Genomic DNA, 23,157 nt, shown 5'->3' with positions numbered 1-23,157 from the left:
CCCATAGACCCATAAGTGCGTGCCCCATAGACCCCTAAGTGCGTGCCCCATAGACCCATAAGTGCGTGCCCCATAGACCCCTAAGTACGTGCCCCATAGACCCATAAGTGCGTGCCCCATAGACCCCTAAGTACGTGCCCCATAGACCCCTAAGTGCGTGCCCCATAGACCCCTAAGTACGTGCCCCATAGACCCATAAGTGCGTGCCCCATAGACCCCTAAGTGCGTGCCCCATAGACCCCTAAGTATGTGCCCCATAGACCCATAAGTGCGTGCCCCATAGACCCATAAGTGCGTGCCCCATAGACCCCTAAGTGCGTGCCCCATAGACCCATAAGTGCTTGCCCCATAGACCCATAAGTGTGTGCCCCATAGACCCCTAAGTGCGTGCCCCATAGACCCATAAGTGCGTGCCCCATAGACCCATAAGTACGTGCCCCATACACCCATAAGTGCTTGCCCCCATAGACCCATAAGTGCATGCCCCATAGACCCATAAGTACGTGCCCCATAGACCCGTAAGTGCATGCCCCCCATAGACCCATAAGTATGTGCCCCATAGACCCATAAGTACGTGCCCCATAGACCCATAAGTGCGTGCCCCATAGACCCCTAAGTGCGTGCCCCATAGACCCCTAAGTGCATGCCCCATAGACCCATAAGTGCGTGCCCCATAGACCCATAAGTGCGTGCCCCATTAGACCCATAAGTGTGATCCCCATAGACCCCTAAGTACGTGCCCCATAGACCCCTAAGTACGTGCCCCATAGACCCCTAAGTGCGTGCCCCATAGACCCATAAGTGCGTGCCCCATAGACCCATAAGTGCTTGCCCCCCAGACCCATAAGTGTGCGACCCATAGACCCCTAAGTGCATGCCCCCCATAGACCCATAAGTGCGTGCCCCATAGACCCATAAGTGCATGCCCCATAGACCCCTAAGTGCGTGCCCCATAGACCCATAAGTACGTGCCCCATAGACCCCTAAGTGCGTGCCCCATAGACCCCTAAGTACGTGCCCCATAGACCCCTAAGTACGTGCCCCATAGACCCATATATGGGTGCCCCCCCCCCCATTGCTACGTTGGCACTTGTGGGGCAGGGAATGGGGGGGGGGGGGGGGCTGCTCCCGGCCTCTGGAATGTGGGGGAGGTGCCAAAGGGAAGGAATGAGGATGGGGGGGGGGGGGCGGGGGGGTTATTATGGGATATGGGGGGGGGGGGTTATTATGGGATGTGGGGTTATTATGGGATGTGGGGTGCGGGGTTATTATGGGATGTGGGGTTATTATGGGATGTGGGGTTATTATGGGATGTGGGGTTATTATGGGGTGTGGGTTATGGGGCACTAGCCTGGTCCATCCCAGTCTATCCCAGTCTCTCCATTCTATCCCTGTTCCCCCAGTCCATCCCAGTCCATTCCCATTCACTCCAGTTCATCCCATCCATCCCAGTCTATCCCAGTTCATCCCAGTTCATCCCAGTCCATCCCAGTCTATCCCAGTCCATTCCCATTCACTCCAGTACATCCCAGTCCATCCCAGTTTATCCCAGTCTCTCCCATTCTCTCCCATTCCCTCCTCTTCTCTCCACTCTATCCCAGTCTATCCCAGTCCATCCCAGTTTATCCCAGTCTCTCCATGCTCTTCCACTCTATCCCAGTCCCCCCAGTCCCCCCAGTCCATCCCAGTCCATCCCAGTCTATCCCAGTTCCTCCCATCCCATCCCAGTCTCTCCATTCTATCCCTGTCCCCCCAGTCTCTCCCATTCCCTCCCAGTTTATCCCACTCTATCCCACTCCATCCCAGTCCATCCCAGTCTCTCCAGTCCATCCCAGTCTCTCCAGTCCATCCCAGTCCCCCCAGTCCATCCCATTCTATCCCATTCCCTCCCAGTCTATCCCATTCCATCCCAGCCCATCCCAGTCCCTCCCAGTCCATCCCAGTTTATCCCATTCCCTCCCATTCCCTCCTGTTCTCTCCACTCTATCCCAGTCCATCCCAGTTCCTCCCATCCCATCCCAGTCTCTCCATTCTATCCCTGTCCCCCCAGTCCATCCCAGTCCATCCCATTCTATCCCATTCCCTCCCAGTTCATCCCAGTCTCTCCCAGTCTATCCCAGTCTATCCCTGTCCCCCCAGTCTATCCCAGTCCATCCCATCCCATCCCAGTCTCTCCATTCTATCCCAGTCCCCCCAGTCTCTCCCATTCCCTCCCAGTCCATCCCAGTCTCTCCAGTCTATCCCAGTCTATCCCATTCCATCCCGGTCCATCCCATTGCCTCTCACTCTATCCCAGTCCATCCCGGTTTATCCCATTCCCTCTCAGTTTATCCCATTCTATCCCATTCCATCCCAGTCTATCCTGGTCTCTCCCAGTTCATCCCAGTCTCTCCCAGTCTCTCCCAGTCTCTCCATTCTATCCCTGTCCCCCCAGTCCATCCCAGTCTATCCCATTCCCTCCCATTCTATCCCAGTCCATCCCAGTCTCTCCAGTCTATCCCTGTCCCCCCAGTTTATCCCATTCCCTCCCAGTCTCTCCAGTTTATCCCACTCTATCCCAGTCTCCCCATTCCCTCCCAGTCCATCCCAGTCTATCCTGGTCTCTCCCAGTCTCTCCATTCTATCCCTGTCCCCCCACTCTATCCCAGTCCATCCCATTCCCTCTCTATCCCAGTCTATCCCACTCTATCCCAGTCCATCCCACTCTCTCCAGTCTATCCCAGTTTATCCCATTTGCTTCAGTTTATCCCATTCTACCCCACTTTATCCCATTCCATCCCAGTTTATCCCATTCCATCCCAGTTTATCCCACTTTATCCCATTCTCTCCAGCTTATCCCACTCTATCCCAGTCTCTCCCAGTCTATCCCAGTCCATCCCACTCTATCCCACTCTATCCCAGTCTATCCCATTCTCTCATTCCATCCCAGTTTATCCCAGTCCATCCCAGTTTATCCCACTCTATCGCAGTCTCTCCCAGTCTATCCCATTCCATCCCACTCTATCCCAGTTTATCCCAGTCCATCCCAGTCTCTCCCACTCTATCCCAGTCCATCCCATCCCATCCCAGTTTATCCCATTCCATCCCAGTTTATCCCATTCCATCCCATCCATCCCAGTTTATCCCGCCCCAGTTTACCCCAGTTTATCCCAGTTTATCCCTTTCCCTCCCATTCCATCCCATTCCCATCCCAGTTTACCCCAGTTTATCCCAGTTTATCCCATTCCCATCCCATTCCCATCCCATTCCCATCCCATTCCATCCCCGTTTTCCCATCCCACTTCACCCCCGTTACCCCCCCCCGTACCTGCCGCATCCGCTCTCAGCACCACTCCGAGCCCGAGCAGGACGAGCGGCAGCGCGGGGCCGAGCCGAGCCATGGCGGAGCCCTTCGGGTCCCGTTCGGAACCGTTCGGAGCCCTTCGGAACCGTTCGGGTCCCGTTTGGAGCCCTTCGGAACCGTTCGGAACCGTTCGGAGCCCTTCGGAACCGTTCGGAACCGTTCGGGTCCCGTTCGGGTCCCTTCGGAACCGTTCGGGTCCTTTCGGGTCCTTTCGGAACCGTTCGGGTCCCGTTTGGAGCCCTTCGGAACCGTTCGGAACCGTTCGGGTCCCTTCGGAACCGTTCGGGTCCCCTTCGGGTCCCTTCGGAACCGTTCGGGTCTCTTCGGGTCCGGGTCCCGTTTGGCTCCGGGTCCCCTTCGGGTCCCTTCGGAACCGTTCGGAACCGTTCGGAACCCTTCGGAACCGTCCGGAACCGTTCGGGTCCCTTCGGAACCGTTCGAGTCCGGGTCCCGTTCGGGTCCCTTCGGAACCGTTCGGGTCCGTTCGGGTCCGGGTCCCCTTCGGGTCCCTTCGGGTCCGTTCGGGTCCGTTCGGGTCCGGGTCCCCTTTGGGTCCCTTCGGAACCGTCCGGAACCGTTCGGGTCCCTTCGGAACCGTTCGGGTCCGGGTCCCCTTCGGGTCCCTTCGGTCCCGGTCCCGTTCGGGTCCCTTCGGCTCCTTTCGGAACCGTTCGGGTCCGGGTCCCCTTCGGGTCCCTTCGGGTCCGTTCGGGTCCGTTCGGTCCCGGTCCCCTTCGGGTCCCGTCTGCGGCCGCTCGCTCCGAGCGCGCCGGAGTAGCCCCGGCCACGCCCCCTTCGCTTTAGCCCCGCCCACGCCCCGCCCCCTTGGCCACGCCTCCCCCCCTTCGCCCCGCCCCTCCGCGGAGTGAGTCCCCGTCTTATGGGGCAATGGGGGATCTATGGGGTGGGGATCTATGGGGTGGGGGTCTATGGGGCAATGGGGGATCTATGGGGCAATGGGGCATCTATGGGGCAATGGGGGATCTATGGGGCAATGGGGGATCTATGGGGTGGGGGTCTATGGGGCAATGGGGGATCTATGGGGCAATGGGGGATCTATGGGGTGGGGGTCTATGGGGCAATGGGGGATCTATGGGGCAATGGGGGATCTATGGGGCAATGGGGGATCTATGGGGTGGGGATCTATCCCGCAATGACGGATCTAACAGGTCGGTATCTATGGGGCAATGGGGGATCTATGGGGTGGGGATCTATGGGGTGGGGATCTATGGGGCAATGGGGGATCTATGGGGTGGGGATCTATGGGGCAATGGGGGATCTATGGGGCAATGGGGGATCTATGGGGTGGGGATCTATGGGGCAGGGATCTATGGGGCAAAGGGGGATCTATGGGGCAATGGGGGATCTATGGGGTGGGGGTCTATGGGGCAATGGGGGATCTATGGGGCAAAGGGGGATCTATGGGGCAATGGGGGATCTATGGGGCATGGATCTATGGGGCAATGGGGGATCTATGGGGCAGGGATCTATGGGGCAAAGGGGGATCTATGGGGCAGGGATCTATGGGGCAGGGATCTCTGGGGCAAAGGGGGATCTCTGGGGCAGGGATCTCTGGGGCAAAGGGGGATCTCTGGGGCAAAGGGGGATCTATGGGGCAGGGATCTATGGGGCAAAGGGGGATCTATGGGGCAAAGGGGGATCTATGGGGCAGGGATCTATAGGGCAAAGGGGGATCTATGGGGCAAAGGGGGATCTATGGGGCAGGGATCTATGGGGCAAAGGGGGATCTATGGGGCAAAGGGGGATCTATGGGCAAAGGGGGATCTATAGGGCAAAGGGGGATCTCTGGGGCAAAGGGGGATCTATGGGGCAGGGATCTCTGGGGCAAAGGGGGATCTATGGGGCAAAGGGGGATCTATGGGGCAGGGATCTCTGGGGCAAAGGGGGATCTATGGGGCAGGGATGTATGGGGCAAAGGGGGATCTATAGGGCAATGGAGCATCTATAGGGCAATGGGAGATCTATGGGGCATCTATGGGGCAATGGGGGATCTATAGGGCAATGAGGGATCTCTGGGGCAAAGGGGGATCTATGGGGCAGGGATCTATGGGGTGACCCCCCCCCCACAACCAACCACCCTCCGGTGACCGAGAAGCAGCAACTTTAATCCAAAGCAATGGGGGGGAGATGGGGGGCGGTGTTTCTGTAGGACCTACAACAACCCCCCCCCCCCCCGCCCCCCAAGTCCCATTGGACCCCCCCCATAGGGGTCTATAGGGCCCCCCATAGGGGTCTATAGGGCCCTCCCCCCCCCCCCACATTCAAAGTGCTATTGGGTGCCTCAGTGGGGGGAGTCTCACTATGGGGCTGCCCCATAGAGCTCTATAGGGTGGTTATGATGGGGTCCCCCCCCATCCCACACGATGGGGCTGCCCCATAGCCCATAGTTCTATAGGGGGGTCCCACTATGGGGGTGCCCCATAGAGACACTGTTGGGGGACCCCCATCTCCCACTATGGGGCTGCCCCATAGAGACACTATGGGGGGACCCCCATATCCCACTATGGGGCTGCCCCATAGAACCACTATTGGGGGACCCCCATATCCTACTATGGGGCTGTTCCACAGAGCCATATAGGGGGGGACCCCCATATCCCACTATGGGGCTGCCCCATAGAACCACTATAGGGGGACCCCCATATCCCACTATGGGGCTGCCCCATAGAACCGCTATTGGGGGAAACCCCCCCACATCCCTCTATGGGGCTGCCCCATAGAACCGCTATTGGGGGACCCCCATATCCCACTATGGGGCTGCCCCATAGAGACACTATGGGGGGACCCCCATATCCCACTATGGGGCTGCCCCATAGAACCACTATTGGGGGACACCCCCCCACATCCCACTATGGGGCTGCCCCATAGAACCACTATAGGGGGACCCCCATATCCTACTATGGGGCTGTTCCACAGAGCCATATAGGGGGGGACCCCCATATCCCACTATGGGGCTGCCCCATAGAACCACTATAGGGGGACCCCCATATCCCACTATGGGGCTGCCCCATAGAACCGCTATTGGGGGACCCCCATATCCCACTATGGGGCTGCCCCATAGAGACACTATGGGGGGACCCCCATATCCCACTATGGGGCTGCCCCATAGAACCACTATTGAGGGACACCCCCCCACATCCCTCTATGGGGCTGCCCCATAGAACCACTATAGGGGGACCGCCATATCCCACTATGGGGCTGCCCCATAGAGCCATAGAGCCATATAGGGGGGACCCCCATCCCACACGATGGGGCTGCCCCATAGCCCATAGTTCTATAGGGGGGTCCCACTATGGGGGTGCCCCATAGAGACACTGTTGGGGGACCCCCATATCCCACTATGGGGCTGCCCCATAGAACCGCTATTGGGGGACCCCCATATCCCACTATGGGGCTGCCCCATAGAACCACTATAGGGGGACCCCCATATCCCACTATGGGGCTGCCCCATGGAACCACTATAGGGGGACCCCCATACCCCACTATGGGGCTGCCCCATAGAACCACTATAGGGGGACCCCCATATCCTACTATAGGGCTGTTCCACAGAGCCATATAGGGGGGGAACCCCATATCCCACTATGGGGCTGCCCCATAGAACCGCTATTGGGGGACCCCCATATCCCACTATGGGGCTGCCCCATAGAACCACTATAGGGGGACCCCCATATCCCACTATGGGGCTGCCCCATAGAACCACTATTGAGGGACACCCCCCCACATCCCTCTATGGGGCTGCCCCATAGAACCACTATAGGGGGACCGCCATATCCCACTATGGGGCTGCCCCATAGAGCCATATAGGGAGTCCCCCCATCCCACACGATGGGGCTGCCCCATAGCCCATAGTTCTATAGGGGGGTCCCACTATGGGGGTGCCCCATAGAGACACTATGGGGGGACCCCCATATCCCACTATGGGGCTGCCCCATAGAGCCATATAGGGGGGACCCCCATCCCACACGATGGGGCTGCCCCATAGCCCATAGTTCTATAGGGGGGTCCCACTATGGGGGTGCCCCATAGAGACACTATGGGGGGACCCCCATATCCCACTATGGGGCTGCCCCATGGAGCCATATAGGGGGGACCCCCATATCCCACTATGGGGCTGCCCCATAGAGACACTGTTGGGGGACCCCCATATCCCACTATGGGGCTACCCCATAGAGACACTGTTGGGGGACCCCCATATCCCACTATGGGGCTGCCCCATAGAACCACTATTGGGGGACACCCCCCCACATCCCTCTATGGGGCTGCCCCATAGAACCACTATAGGGGGACCCCCACGTCCCACTATAGGGCTGCCCCATAGAACCACTATAGGGGGACCCCCACGTCCCACTATAGGGGTGTCCCATAGAGCAATATAGGGGTGCCCCATAGAACCACTATAGGGGGGTTGTCCCCCCCCACATCCCTCTATGGGGCTGCCCCATAGAACCACTATAGGGGGACGCCTCCCACCCATCCCTCTATGGGGCTGCCCCATAGAACCCCTATCAATGCCCCCCCCATCACTTCTGCCCTTGGGTACCACTGCGCATCCCGCATCCTTCATCCCAAATGGGGTAGAAACCCTCCTATTTTGGGGTAGAAAAACCCGATTTTGGGGGCGTTTTCGGGGCTTAACTTATGGGGCGGACCCCCACATCCCTCTATGGGGCTGCCCCATAGAACCCCTCTCATTCCCCACCCCCTCCCCATCACTTCCCTCCTTGGGTACCACTTCGCATCCCGCATCCTTCATCCCACATGGGGTGGAAACCCTCCTATTTTGGGGTAGAAAAACCCGATTTTGGGGGCGTTTTCGGGGCTTTAACTTATGGGGCGGACCCCCACATCCCTCTATGGGGCTGCCCCATAGAACCCCTCTCAACCCCCCCCCCCCTCCCCATCAGTTCCCCCCCTTGGGTACCACTTCGCATCCCGCATCCTTCATCCCACATGGGGGTAAAAACCCTCCTATTTTGGGGTAGAAAAACCCGATTTTGGGGGTGTTAACTTATGGGGCGGACCCCCACATCCCTCTATGGGGCTGCCCCATAGAACCCCTCTCAACCCCCCCCCTCCCCATCACTCCCCTCCTTGGGTACCACTTCGCATCCCGCATCCTTCATCCCACATGGGGGTAAAAACCCTCCTATTTTGGGGTAGAAAAACCGGATTTTGGGGGGGATTTTGGGGCTTAACTTATGGGGCAGACCCCAAAGTCCCTCTATGGGGCTGCCCCATAGAATCCCTCTCAATCCCCCCCCCCTCCCCATCATTTTCCTCCTTGGGTACCACTTCGCATCCCGCATCCTTCATCCCACACGGGGGTAAAAACCCTCCTATTTTGGGGTAGAAAAACCGGATTTTGGGGGGGGTTTCGGGGCTTAACTTATGGGGGGGACCCCAAAGTCCCTCTATGGGGCTGCCCCATAGAACCCCTCTCAACCCCCCTCCCCCTCCCCATCACTCCTCCCCTTGGGTACCACTTCGCATCCCGCATCCTTCATCCCACATGGGGGTAAAAACCCTCCTATTTTGGGGTAGAAAAACCGGATTTTGGGGGCGTTTTCGGCTCTTTAACTTATGGGGCGGACCCCCACATCCCTCTATGGGGCTGCCCCATAGAACCCCTCTCAAACTCCCCCCCCCTCCCCATCACTTCCCCCCTTGGGTACCACTTCGCATCCCGCATCCTTCATCCCACATGGGGGTAAAAACCCTCCTATTTTGGGGTAGAAAAACCCGATTTTGGGGGTGTTAACTTATGGGGGGGACCCCAATACCCCTCTATGGGGCTGCCCCATAGAACCCCTCTCAATCCCCCCCCCCCTCCCCATCAGCTCCCTCCTTGGGTACCACTTCGCATCCCGCATCCTTCATCCCACATGGGGGTAAAAACCCTCCTATTTTGGGGTAGAAAAACCGGATTTTGGGGGGGTTTTCGGGGTTTAACTTATGGGGCAGACCCCCACCCTATATCTAGGGGTGTCCCCCCCCCCACTTTAGGAGAGTTGATGTGGGGCTTCGAGCATCTCCATGAGGAAGGTGTCGATGGGGGTGTCCCCGATGAGCTTGAAGAAGAAGAGATGCTCCAGGCACTTGAGGCCAATGGAGCGCAGGGCAGGGAGGCGGAGGAGGAGCTTGGCGAACCTGAAAATGGGGTGAAAAAGGGGGATTTTGGGTAAAAAGGAAGGGGGAAAGGGTTTTGGGGTGAAAAAGGGGGGGTTTGGGGGGGAAATGGGGGGAAATGGGGGGGAAATTGGTTCTTTTTGGGGGGGAAAGGGGGGAGAAAAGGTTTTGGGGTGAAAAAGGGGGATTTTGGGTAAAAAGGAAGGGGGAAAAGGGTTTTGGGGTGAAATTGGGGGGGTTTGGGGGGGAAATTGGTTTTTTTTGGGGGGGAAATTAGGGGGTTTTGGGGGGTAAAGGGGGAGAAAAGGTTTTGGGGTGAAAAAGGGAGTTTTTGGGTTAAATTGGGGGGGAATGGGGGGAAAGGGTTTTGGGGTGAAAAAGGGGGATTTTGGGTTAAATTGGGGGGATTTGGGGGGGAAAATGGGGGGGAATGGGGGGGTAAAGGGGAGAAAAGGTTTTGGGGTGAAAAATGGGGTTTTTGGGTTAAATTGGGGGGATTTGGGGTGAATTTGGGGGGATTTGGGGGGGGAAATGGGGGGGAAAGGGTTTTGGGGTGAAAAATGGGATTTTGGGGTTAAATTGGGGGGATTTGGGGTGAAATTTGGGGGGTTTTGGGGGGGAAATGGGGAGGAAAGGGGAGAAAAGGTTTTGGGGTGAAAAAGGGAGTTTTTGGGTTAAATTGGGGGGGAATGGGGGGAAAGGGTTTTGGGGTGAAAAAAGGGGATTTTGGGTTAAATTGGGGGGATTTGGGGGGGAAAATGGGGGGGAATGGGGGGGTAAAGGGGAGAAAAGGTTTTGGGGTGAAAAAGGGGGATTTTGGGTTTAAATTGGGGGGATTTGGGGTGAAATTGGGGTGTTTTGGGGGGGAAAATGGGGGGTTTTGGGGGGGAAGGGGAGAAAAGTTTTTGGGGTGAAAAAGGGTGTTTTTGGGTTAAATTGGGAGGATTTGGGGTGAAATTGGGGGGTTTTGGGGGGGTAAAGGGGGAGAAAAGGTTTTGGGGTGAAAAAGGGGGTTTTTGGGTTAAATTGGGGGGGAAAGGGTGGGAAAGGGTTTTGGGGTGAAAAAGGGGGTTTTTGGGTTTAAATTGGGGGGATTTGGGGTGAAATTGGGGGGGGTTGGGGGGAAATTGGGGGGGGTTGGGGGGAAATTGGGGCATTTGGGGTGAAATTGGCTCTTTTTGGGGGAAATGGGGGGGAATGGGGGGAGAAAAAGTTTTGGGGTGAAATTAGGGTTTTTTGGGAGCAAATTGGGGGGATTTGGGGTGAAATTGGGGGTTTTGGGGGGGAAATGGGGGGGAATGGGGGGTAAAGGGGGAGAAAAAGTTTTGGGGTGAAAAATGGGGTTTTTGGGTTAAATTGGGGGGATTTGGGGGGAAATGGGGGGGTTTGGGGGAGAAATTAGGGGCTTTTGGGGCGGTAAAGGGGGAGAAAAGGTTTTGGGGTGAAAAAGGGGGTTTTTGGGTTTAAATTGGGAGGATTTGGGGTGAAATTGGGGGGGTTGGGGGGGATTTGGGGGGAAAGGGGAGAAAAGGTTTTGGGGTGAAAAAGGGGGTTTTTGGGTTTAAATCGGGGGGTTTTGGGGTGAAATTGGGGGGTTTTGGGTCAATGTGATGCATTTGAGGCTCGGATGCATTTTGGGGTGAATTGGGGCAGTTTTGGGTCATTCGGATGCTTTTTGGGGTGAATTCCACGTGTTTTGGGGTCATTTTGATGCATTTTGGGCTGAATTTGACGCATTTTGGGCTGAATTTGATTTTTTTTGGCTGAATTTGATGTTTTTTGGGCTGAATTTGACGCATTTTGGGCTGAATTTGATGTTTTTTGGTCTGAATTTGATGTTTTTGGGCTGAATTTGATGCATTTTGGGTTGAATTTGATGCATTTTGGGCTGAATCTGATGTTTTTTGGGCTGAATCTGATGTATTTTGGGGCTGAATCTGATGTTTTTTGGGCTGAATTTGATGTTTTTTGGGGTGAAATTGATGTATTTTGGCCTCATTTTGATGTATTTTGGGTTGAATTCCGCGTGTTTTGGGTCATTTTGATGTTTTTGGGGCTGAATTTGATGTATTTTGGGCTGAATTCCGTGCGTTTTGGGTCATTTTGATGCATTTTGGGTTGAATTCCGCGTGTTTTGAGTCATTTTGATGTATTTTGGGCTGAATTCCGTGCGTTTTGGGTCATTTTGATGCATTTTGGGCTGAATTCCGCGCGTTTGGCCTCATTTTGATGCATTTTGGGCTGAATTCCGTGCGTTTTGGGACATTTTGGGCTGAATTCCGCGCGTTTTGGGTCATTTTAACGCATTTTGGGTTGAATTCCGCGTGTTTTGGGTCATTTTGGGTTGAATTCCGCGTGTTTTGGGTTGAAATTGATGTTTTTTGGCCTCATTTTGATGTATTTTGGGTTGAATTCCGCGTGTTTTGGGTCATTTTGATGGATTTTGGGGTGAATTTGATGCATTTTGGGCTGAATTTGATGTTTTTTGGGTGAAATTGATGTTTTTTGGCCTCATTTTGGGTCATTTTGGGGTGAATTCCGCGCGTTTCGGGTCATTTTGATGTATTTTGGGTTGAATTCCGCGTGTTTTGGGTCATTTGGATGCATTTTGGGTTGAATTCCGCGTGTTTTGGGTCATTTTGACGTATTTTGGGCTGAATTTGATGTTTTTTGGGTGAAATTGATGTATTTTGGGCTGAATTCCGCGTGTTTTGGGTCATTTTGATGGATTTTGGGGTGAATTTGATGTATTTTGGGCTGAAATTGATGTTTTTTGGGTGAAATTGATGTTTTCGGCCTCATTTTGGTTCATTTTGGGCTGAATTCCGCGCGTTTTGGCCTCATTTTGGGTTGAATTCCGCGCGTTTTGGGTCATTTTGATGTATTTTGGGTCATTTTGATGCATTTTGGGCTGAATTTGATGTTTTTTGGGTGAAATTGATGTATTTTGGCCTCATTTTGATGTATTTTGGGCTGAATTCCGCGTGTTTTGGGTCATTTTGATGGATTTTGGGGTGAATTTGATGCATTTTGGGTTGAATTCCGCGCGTTTTGGGTCATTTTGATGTATTTTGGGCTGAATTTGATGTTTTTGGGGTGAAATTGATGTTTTCTGACCTCATTTTGACGTATTTTGGGCTGAATTCCGCGCGTTTTGGGTCATTTTGATGGATTTTGGGCTGAATTCGATGCATTTTGGGCTGAATTTGATGTTTTTTGGGTGAAATTGATGTTTTTGGCCTCATTTTGGGTCATTTTGGGTTGACTTCCGCGCGTTTTGGGTCATTTTGAAGCATTTTGGCCTGAATTTGATGCATTTTGGGCTGAATTCTGTGCGTTTTGGGTCATTTTGGGCTGAATTCCGCGTGTTTTGGGTCATTTTAACGCATTTTGGGTTGAATTCCGCGTGTTTTGAGTCATTTTGACGTATTTTGGGCTGAATTCCGCGCGTTTTGGGTCATTTTGGCCTCATTTTGGGCTGAATTTGATGTTTTTTGGGTGAAATTGATGTTTTTGGCCTCATTTTGGCCTCATTTTGGGTTGAATTCCGCGCGTTTCGGGTCATTTTGATGTATTTTGGTCTGAATTTGATGTTTTTTGGGTGAAATTGATGTTTTCGGCCTCATTTTGGGGTGAATTCCGCGCGTTTCGGGTCCGCCCGCACCTGCCCTGCTGCTCCGGGTACCGCTGCTTGCAGTACGCCTCCAGCCCCGCGTAAACCTTCTCCCGCAGCAGCTCCACCTCGGCCGCGTTGGACAGGCCCTTGGCATCTATGGGGCACAGCGGCAACGGCGACCCACAAGTCAGCCCCATGGACCCACGCGGGGCTGCCCCATAGGGATGCTATGGGGCTGAACCATAGGGATGCTATGGGGGGAGCTCCCCTATGTCCCGCTATGGGGCTGAACCATAGGGATGCTATGGGGGGAGAGCTATAGACTGCTATGGGGCTGAACCATAGGGATGCTGTGGGGGGAACCCTATGTCCCGCTATGGGGCTGAACCATAGGGATGCTATGGGGGGAGAGCTATAGCCCGCTATGGGGCTGCCCCATAGGGATGCTATGGGGGGAGCTCCCCTATGTCCCGCTATGGGGCTGAACCATAGGGATGCTATGGGGGGAGCTCCCCTATATCCCGCTATGGGGCTGCCCCATAGGGATGCTATGGGGGGAAACCTATGTCCTGCTATGGGGCTGCCCCATAGGGATGCTATGGGGGGAAACCTATGTCCTGCTATGGGGCTGAACCATAGGGATGCTGGGGGGGGAAACCTGTGTCCCGCTATGGGGCTGCCCCTAGGGATGCTGTGGGGCTGAACCATAGGGATGCTATGGGGTGAGAGCTATAGCCTGCTATGGGGCTGCCCCCTAGAAACACTATAGTGGGACCCCCCTATATCCTGCTATGGGGCTGCCCCATAGGGATGCTATGGGGGGAGAGCTATAGCCCGCTATGGGGCTGAACCATAGGGATGCTGTGGGGCTGAACCATAGGGATACTATGGGGGGAGCTCCCCTATATCCCGCTATGGGGCTGAACCATAGGGATGCTGGGGGGGGAACCCTATGTCCTGCTATGTGGCTGCCCCATAGGGATGCTATGGGGCTGAACCATAGGGATGCTATGGGGGGAGAGCTATAGCCCGCTATGGGGCTGAACCATAGGGATGCTGTGGGGCTGAACCATAGGGATGCTGTGGGGGGAGAGCTATAGCCCACTATGGGGCTGCCCCCTATATCCCACTATGAGGCTACCCCCTATATCCCGCTATGGGGCTGCTCCCTATATCCTGCTATGGGGCTGCCCCATAGAAACACTATAGTGCAACCCTCTCTATATCCCGCTATGGGGCTGCCCCATAGGAATGCTGTGGGGGGAGAGCTATAGCCCGCTATGGGGCTGAACCATAGGGATGCTATGGGGCTGAACCATAGGGATGCTATGGGGGGAACCCTATGTCCCGCTGTGGGGCTGAACCATAGGGATGCTGTGGGGGGAGATCTAGATCCTGCTATGGGGCTGCCCCATAGAAACACTATAGTGCAACCCTCTCTATATCCCGCTATGGGGCTGCCCCATAGGGATGCTATGGGGGGAGAGCTATAGCCCGCTATGGGGCTGCCCCCTATATCCTGCTATGGGGCTGCCCCCTATATCCTGCTATGGGGCTGAACCATAGGGATGCTGTGGGGGGAGAGCTATAGCCCGCTATGGGGCTGCCCCCTGTATCCTGCTATGGGGCTGAACCATAGGGATGCTGTGGGGGGAGAGCTATAGCCCACTATGGGGCTGCCCCATAGAAACACTACAGTGGGACCCCCCCTATATCCCGCTATGGGGCTGCCCCATAGGGATGCTATGGGGGGAGAGCTATAGCCCGCTATGGGGCTGCCCCATAGAAACACTATAGTGGGACTCCCCCATGTCTCACTATGAGGCTGCCCCATAGAGACACTATGTGGTGACCCCTATATCCCGCTATGGGGCTGCCCCATAGACCCACCATGGGGCTGCCCCCTATGTCCCGCTATGGGGCTGCCCCATAGCGCCCCTCTGAGCATCCCCCTGCCCCATATCCCACACTGGTACCCCCATGGACCACTGCCGTTATCCCTGCATCCCTATGGGGAGCATCCTTTACCCGGGTTAAAGAGGATGATGGGGCTGCCCCATAGACACGCAATGGGGCTGCCCCCTATGTCCCGCTATGGGGCTGCCCCATAGAAACACTACAGTGGGACTCCCCCATGTCTCACTATGCGGCTGCCCCATAGAGACACTATGCGGTGACCCCTATATCCCGCTATGGGGCTGCCCCATAGACCCACGATGGGGCTGCCCCCTATGTCCCGCCATGGGGCTGCCCCATAGAAACACTATAGTGGGACTCCCCCATGTCTCACTATGAGGCTGCCCCATAGAGACACTATGTGGTGACCCCTATATCACGCTATGGGGCTGCCCTATAGAGGCACTATGGGGCTGCCCCCTATGTCCCGCTATGGGGCTGCCCCATAGACCCCCTCTGAGCGTCCCCCTGCCCCATATCCCACACTGGTACCCCCATGGACCACTGCCGTTATCCCTGCATCCCTATGGGGAGCATCCTTTACCCGGGTTAAAGAGGATGATGGGGCTGCCCCATAGACCCACAATGGGGCTGCCCCCTATGTCCCGCTATGGGGCTGCCCCCTATGTCCCGCTATGGGTCTGCCCCATAGAAACACTATAGTGGGACACCTCTATGTCTCACTATGCGGTTGCCCCATAGAGACACTATGTGGTGACCCCTATATCACGCTATGGGGCTGCCCTATAGAAGCACTATGGGGCTGCCCCCTATGTCCCGCTATGGGGCTGCCCCATAGAAACACTATAGTGGGACTCCCCCATGTCTCACTATGAGGCTGCCCCATAGAGACACTATGTGGTGACCCCTATATCACGCTATGGGGCTGCCCTATAGAGGCACTATGGGGCTGCCCCCTATGTCCCGCTATGGGGCTGCCCCATAGCGCCCCTCTGAGCATCCCCCTGCCCCATATTCCACACTGGTACCCCCATGGACCACTGCTGTTATCCCTGCATCCCTATGGGGAGCATCCTTTACCCGGGTTAAAGAGGATGATGGGGCTGCCCCATAGACACGCAATGGGGCTGCCCCCTATATCCCGCTATGGGGCTGCCCCATAGCGCCCCTCTGAGGGTCCCTTACCCGGGTTGAAGAGGATGATGGGGCTGCCCCATAGACCCACCATGGGGCTGCCCCCTATGTCCCGCTATGGGGCTGCCCCCTATATCCCGCTATGGGGCTGCCCCATAGAAACACTATAGTGGGACTCCCCCATGTCTCACTATGCGGCTGCCCCATAGAGACACTATGCGGTGACCCCTATATTCCGCTATGGGGCTGCCCCATAGACCCACGATGGGGCTGCCCCCTATGTCCCGCTATGGGGCTGCCCCATAGCGCCCCTCTGAGCATCCCCCTGCCCCATATCCCACACTGGTACCCCCATGGACCACTGCCGTTATCCCTGCATCCCTATGGGGAGCATCCTTTACCTGGATGGAAGCGGATGATGGGGCTGCCCCATAGACCCACGATGGTGCTGCCCCCTATGTCCCGCTATGGGGCTGCCCCATAGCGCCCCTCTGAGGGTCCCTTACCCGGGTTGAAGAGGATGATGGCCCGCAAGCATCCCAGCTCTGTCTTATCCATGCGCATGTCCCGCATCTTGGATACGAGCTCCGTCAGCACCCTATGGGGCAGGGGGGGTTCAGTGGGGCAGCGGGGAGTTCAGTGGGGCAGGGGGGTCAATGGGGGTCAATGGGTTCAATGGGGTGGGGGGGGGTTCAGTGGGGCAGGGGGGGTTCAGTGGGGCGGGGGGGGTTCAGTGGGGCAGGGGGGGTCAATGGGGCAGGGGGTTTCAGTGGGGCAGGGGGGGTCAATGGGGCAGGGGGGGTCAATGGGTGTCAATGGGTTCAGTGGGGCAGGGGGGATTCAGTGGGGCAGGGGGGGTTCAGTGGGGCCGGGGGGTCAATGGGGTTCAATGGGGTCATTCCATGGCAGTGCCAGCCCCATTCCACCCCGTTGCGACCCCATTCCAGCCCCATTCCAGCCCCATTGCAACCCCGTTCCAACCCCATTCCAGCCCCATTGCTGCCCCATTGCACCCCCATTGCGACCCCATTCTGCCCCATTCCAGCCCCATTCCAGCCCCATTGCAACCCCGTTCCAACCCCATTCCTGCCCCATTGCAACCCCATTTAAACCCCATTCCAGCCCCATTGCGACCCCATTCTGCCCCAATGAAACCCCATTGAAACCCCATTCTGCCCCATTGCGACCCCATTGCAGCCCCATTCCTGCCCCATTGAAACCCCATTGAAACCCCATTCCAGCCCCATTCCTGCCCCACTGCTGCCCCATTGCCGCCCCATTGCTGCCCCATTGCAACCCCATTCTGCCCCATTGCTGCCCCACTGCTGCTCCATTGAAACCCCATTGAAACCCCATTCCAGCCCCATTGCTGCCCCACCGCTGCCCCATTGAAACCCCATTGCAACCCCATTGAAACCCCATTGAAACCCCATTTAAACCCCATTCTGCCCCATTGCAGCCCCATTGAAACCCCATTCCAGCCCCATTCCACCCCATTCCAAACCCATTGAAACCCCATTCCTGCCCCATTGCAAAACCATTCTGCCCCATTGCAACCCCATTGCAACCCCTTTCCTGCCCCATTGCGACCCCATTGCTGCCCCATTGCAACCCCATTCCACCCCATTCCAAACCCATTGAAACCCCATTCCTGCCCCATTGCAAAACCATTCTGCCCCAATGAAACCCCAATGAAACCCCATTGCCGCCCCATTGCTACCCCATTGCAACCCCATTCCAGCCCCATTGCAACCCCATTGTGACCCCATTGCAACCCCATTCTGCCCCATTCCAGCCCCATTCCTGCCCCATTGCTGCCCCACCTCTGCCCCATTGCAACCCCATTCCTGCCCCATTGCTGCCCCATTGCGACCCCAGTCTGCCCCATTGCAACCCCATTGCTACCCCATTGCTGCCCCATTGGGACCCCATTCTGCCCCATTGCAACCCCATTCTGCCCCATTCCAGCCGCATTCCAGCCCCATTCCAGCCCCATTCCAACCCCATTGCAACCCCATTCTGCCCCATTGCAACCCCATTCTGCCCCATTGCAACCCCATTCCTGCCCCATTGCGACCCCATTCCAACCCCATTGAAACCCCAAAGAAACCCCATTGCAATCCCATTGCTGCCCCATTCCAACCCCATTCCGTCCCCATTCCTGCCCCATTGTGACCCCATTCCAACCCCATTCCGTCCCCATTCCTGCCCCATTGTGACCCAATTCCAACCCCATTCCAACCCCATTCCTGCCCCATTCCAGCCCCATTGAAACCCCATTGCAACCCAATTCCAGCCCCATTGCGACCCCATTCCTGCCCCATTGAAACCCCATTGAAACCCCAATGAAACCCCATTGCAACCCCATTTCTGCCCCATTCCTGCCCCATTGCGACCCCATTCTGCCCCACTGAAACCCCATTCCAACCCCATTGAAACCCCATTCCAGCCCCATTGCTGCCCCACCGCTGCCCCATTGAAACCCCATTGAAACCCCATTCCAGCCCCATTGCGACCCCATTGAAACCCCATTGCTGCCCCACCGCTGCCCCATTGCTGCCCCACAGCTGCCCCACCTCTGCCCCATTGCAACCCCATTCCTGCCCCACCGCCGCCCCACTGAAACCCCATTGCAGCCCCATTGAAACCCCATTGAAACCCCATTCCAGCCCCATTCCACCCCATTCCAACCCCATTGAAACCCCATTGGAACCCCATTCCTGCCCCATTGCTGCCCCATTGCACCCCCATTGCAACCCTATTCCAGCCCCATTGCTGCCCCACTGCTGCCCCATTGAAACTCCATTCCAACCCCATTCCAGCCCCATTGAAACTCCATTCCAACCCCATTCCAGCCCCATTCCAACCCCATTCCAGCCCCATTGCTGCCCCATTGCGACCCCATTCCAGCCCCATTCCAGCCCCATTCCAACCCCAATGAAACCCCATTCCAACCCCATTGGAACCCCATTGAAACCCCATTCCAGCCCCATAGCAACCCCATTCCACCCCATTCCAAACCCATTCCAGCCCCATTCCACCCCATTGAAACCCCATTCCTGCCCCATTGCAACCCCATTCTGCCCCATTCCAAACCCATTGAAACCCCATTCCTGCCCCATTCCAGCCCCATTCCTGCCCCATTCCCGCCCCATTGCAACCCCATTGAAACCCCATTGCTGCCCCACTGCCGCCCCATTCCTGCCCCATTGCTGCCCCATTCCAGCCCCATTCCTGCCCCATTGCTGCCCCATTGCAACCCCATTCCAGCCCCATTGAAACCCCATTGAAACCCCATTGCCGGCCCATTCCTGCCCCATTGAAACCCCATTCCAGCCCCATTGTGACCCCATTCCAACCCCATTGCAACCCCATTGCAACCCCATTGAAACCCCATTCCAACCCCATTCCTGCCCCACCGCTGCCCCACTGAAACCCCATTGCTGCCCCATTGCAGCCCCATTGAAACCCCATTGAAACCCCACTGCCGCCCCATTCCTGCCCCATTGCAACCCCATTCCTGCCCCATTGCGACCCCACCGCTGCCCCATTCCTGCCCCACCGCTGCCCCATTCCTGCCCCACCGCTGCCCCATTCCTGCCCCACCGCTGCCCCATTGCACCCCCATTGTGACCCCATTCCTGCCCCATTGTGACCCCATTCCACCCCATTGCAACCCTATTCCAACCCCATTCCTGCCCCATTGCCGCCCCATTGCAGCCCCATTCCAGCCCCATTCCTGCCCCATTGCGACCCCATTGCTGCCCCATTCCTGCCCCATTGCTGCCCCATTGCTGCCCCATTGAAACCCCATTGAAACCCCATTCCAGCCCCACTGCTGCCCCACCGTTGCCCCATTGAAACCCCATTGAAACCCCATTCCTGCCCCATTGCAACCCCATTCCTGCCCCATTGCAACCCCATTGCTGCCCCATTGCACCCCCTTTGTGACCCCATTCCACCCCATTGCAACCCTATTCCAGCCCCATTGCTGCCCCATTGAAACCCCATTGCTGCCCCATTGGAACCCCATTCCAGCCCCATTGCAACCCCATTGCAGCCCCATTCCTGCCCCATTGAAACCCCATTCCTGCCCCATTGAAACCCCATTCCAGCCCCATTGAAACCCCATTCCAACCCCATTGCAACCCCGTTCCAACCCCATTCCTGCCCCATTGCAACCCCGTTCCAACCCCATTCCTGCCCCATTGCAACCCCGTTCCAACCCCATTCCAGCCCCATTGCCGCCCCACCTCTGCCCCACAGCACCCCCCAACCTGTCGAAGATGGCCCCGACGCCGGCGCTGTGGGCGCTGTTGCGGTGGACGTGGAGCCCCGTGGCCAGGAGGATCCCGTCCTGCACGGAGATGGAGCGGTGCGAGAAGGAGGCGATGAGCAGCTCGTTCCAGCCTGCAGGCAATGGGGCGGCCCCATAAGTGTGGGGCGGACCCATAAGTGTGGGGCGGACCCATAAGTGTGGGGCGGACTCATAAGTGTGGGGTGGACCCATAAGTGTGGGGCGGCCCCATAAGTGTGGGGCGGACCCATAAGTGTGGGGCGGACTCATAAGTGTGGGGTGGACCCATAAGTGTGGGGCGGACCCATAAGTGTGGGGCGGACTCATAAGTGTGGGGAGGACCCATAAGTGTGGGGGGGACCCATATGTGTGGGGTGGACCCATAAGTGTGGGGGGGATGCATAAGTGTGGGGCGGACTCGTAAGTTTGGGGTGGACCCCTATGTGGGGGGGGGACCCATAAGTGTGGGGTGGACCCGTATGTGTGGGGGGGACCCATAAGTGGGGGGGGGACCCATAAGTGTGGGGCGGACCCGTATGTGTGGGGGGGACCCATAAGTGTGGGGCGGACCCATAAGTGTGGGGCGGACCCATAAGTGTGGGGGGGACTCATAAGTGTGGGGCGGACCCATAAGTGTGGGGTGGACCCATAAGTGTGGGGCGGCCCCATAAGTGTGGGGCGGACCCATAAGTGTGGGGTGGACCCATAAGTGTGGGGGGGACTCGTAAGTGTGGGGGGGACCCATAAGTGTGGGGCGGACACATAAGTGTGGGGTGGACCCATAAGTGTGGGGCGGCCCCATAAGTGTGGGGCGGCCCCATAAGTGTGGGGTGGACTCGTAAGTGTGGGGTGGAGTCATAGGTGTGGGGTGGTCTCATAAGTGGGGGGGGACCCATAAGTGGGGGGGGGACCCATAAGTGTGGGGCGCACACATAAGTGTGGGGTGGACTCTTAAGTGTGGGGTGGACCCATAAGTGTGGGGTGGACCCATAAGTGTGGGGCTGACCCATAAGTGTGGGGTGGACCCATAAGTGTGGGGCGGACCCATAAGTGTGGGGCGGACACATAAGTGTGGGGTGGACTCATATGTGTGGGGTGGACTCATATGTGTGGGGTGGACTCGTAAGTTTGGGGTGGACCCCTATGTGGGGGGGGGACCCATAAGTGTGGGGTGGACTCATAAGTGTGGGGCGGACCCATAAGTGTGGGGCTGCCCCATATATGCAGGTCGGCCCCATAAGGGGCAGCCCCATAAGTGTGGGGCAGTCCCATATGTGTGGGGCAGTCCCGTAAGTGTGGGGTGGCCCCATGTGTGTGGGGTGGACCCATAAGTGTGGGGCAGTCCCATATGTGTGGGTCAGACCCATAAGTGTGGGGCAGTCCCATATGTGTGGGTCAGACCCATAAGTGCGCTGCGGCCCCATACGTGTGGGGCGGGTCCGTAAGTGTGGGGTGGCCCCGTGTGTGTGGGGCAGAATCGTAAGTGTGGAAGCTGGCAGAAGTGGGGCCCCCACAGAAACCCCATAGGACCCCATAGGGACCCCATAGAGCCCCATAGGGACCCTATAGCACCACATAGCACCCCATAGAGACCCCATAGACCCCCATAGGACCCCATAGAGACCCACAGGTCCACAATAGGACCCCATAGGGACCCCATAGACCCCCATAGGGACCCCATAGACACCCATAGACACCCCATAGAGCCCCATAGCGCCCCATAGACCCCCATAGGACCCCATAGAGCCCCATAGCTGCCCCATAGCGCCCCATAGCGCGGTACCTGCCCGCAGGAGGATGACCTGGTCGTCGAGGGGCAGCTGGCAGAAGCGGGGCCCCCATAGAAACCCCATAGACCCCCATAGGGACCCCATAGAGACCCATAGGGACCCCATAGCATCCCATAGACCCCCATAGACACCCTATAGACCCCCATAGACCCCCATAGGGACCCCATAGGACCCCATAGAGACCCATAGACACCCCATAGCGCCCCATAGCTGCCCCATAGACACCCCATAGCGCGGTACCTGCCCGCAGGAGGATGACCTGGTCGTCGAGGGGCAGCTGGCAGAAGCGGGGCCCCCATAGAAACCCCATAGACCCCCATAGGGACCCCATAGACCCCCATAGACACCCCATAGACCCCCATAGGACCCCATAGAGACCCATAGACACCCCATAGCACCCCATAGAGACCCATAGGGACCCTATAGCACCCCATAGACCCCCATAGGGACCCCATAGCACCCCATAGACACCCCATAGCTGCCCCATAGCGCCCCATAGCGCGGTACCTGCCCGCAGGAGGATGACCTGGTCGTCGAGGGGCAGCTGGCAGAAGCGGGGCCCCCATAGAAACCCCATAGACCCCCATAGGGACCCCATAGAGCCCCATAGAAACCCCATAGACCCCCATAGGGACCCCATAGAGACCCATAGACACCCCATAGCTGCCCCATAGCGCCCCATAGCGCGGTACCTGCCCGCAGGAGGATGACCTGGTCGTCGAGGGGCAGCTGGCAGAAGCGGGGCACCCTCTTGGCCCACTCGACCAGGGTGAAGAGCTGCTGGTCCGCGGCCTGGCAGATGTTGGTCACCGGGTCACGGGGCTGGGGGGGCGAGCAGTGAGGGGGGGGTGGAGGTTGGGGGGGGGGGGGGGAGGGAAAGGGGGATGGGGGGGTGGGAGAGGGGGAAGGGATGGGG

General features: G+C 57.3%; 1 protein-coding gene across 1 annotated transcript; it reads right to left on the bottom strand.

Annotated features, from left to right (window-relative positions):
* Positions 1–9,358: 9,358 nt before the first annotated feature.
* LOC134155338 (retinoic acid receptor RXR-beta-like) lies at positions 9,359–22,286 on the bottom strand. The gene is made up of 5 exons (XM_062602429.1): positions 22,235–22,286; positions 20,432–20,564; positions 16,661–16,752; positions 13,152–13,257; positions 9,359–9,508 (listed from the first exon to the last, which is right to left on the bottom strand). Exons 3-5 carry the CDS (start codon positions 16,725–16,727, stop codon positions 9,361–9,363), a joined length of 321 nt encoding a protein of 106 aa, XP_062458413.1. The 5' UTR covers positions 16,728–16,752; positions 20,432–20,564; positions 22,235–22,286; the 3' UTR covers positions 9,359–9,360.
* Between the last annotated feature and the right edge of the window lie 871 nt (positions 22,287–23,157).

This window comes from Pezoporus occidentalis, unplaced genomic scaffold, assembly GCF_034315485.1.
Source record: "Pezoporus occidentalis ecotype Australia unplaced genomic scaffold, CSIRO_AGI_Poc_V1 ctg765, whole genome shotgun sequence".
NCBI classification, from domain to species: domain Eukaryota; kingdom Metazoa; phylum Chordata; class Aves; order Psittaciformes; family Psittacidae; genus Pezoporus; species Pezoporus occidentalis.
The sequence above is the reverse complement of the archived record's forward strand: the minus strand, read 5'-3'. Positions and strand labels throughout refer to the sequence as shown.

Bases quoted from the DNA above. Each gene is read 5' to 3' on its own strand.
- LOC134155338 (XM_062602429.1), bottom strand. From the start codon at position 16,727: ATGCGGGACATGCGCATGGATAAGACAGAGCTGGGATGCTTGCGGGCC. The intron at 13,258-16,660 runs GTAAGGGACCCT...TGTGCCCCATAG, and splicing joins CATCATCCTCTTCAACCCGG to ATGCCAAGGGCCTGTCCAAC. The intron at 9,509-13,151 runs GTGCGGGCGGAC...CCCCATTTTCAG, and splicing joins TACCCGGAGCAGCAGGGCAG to GTTCGCCAAGCTCCTCCTCC.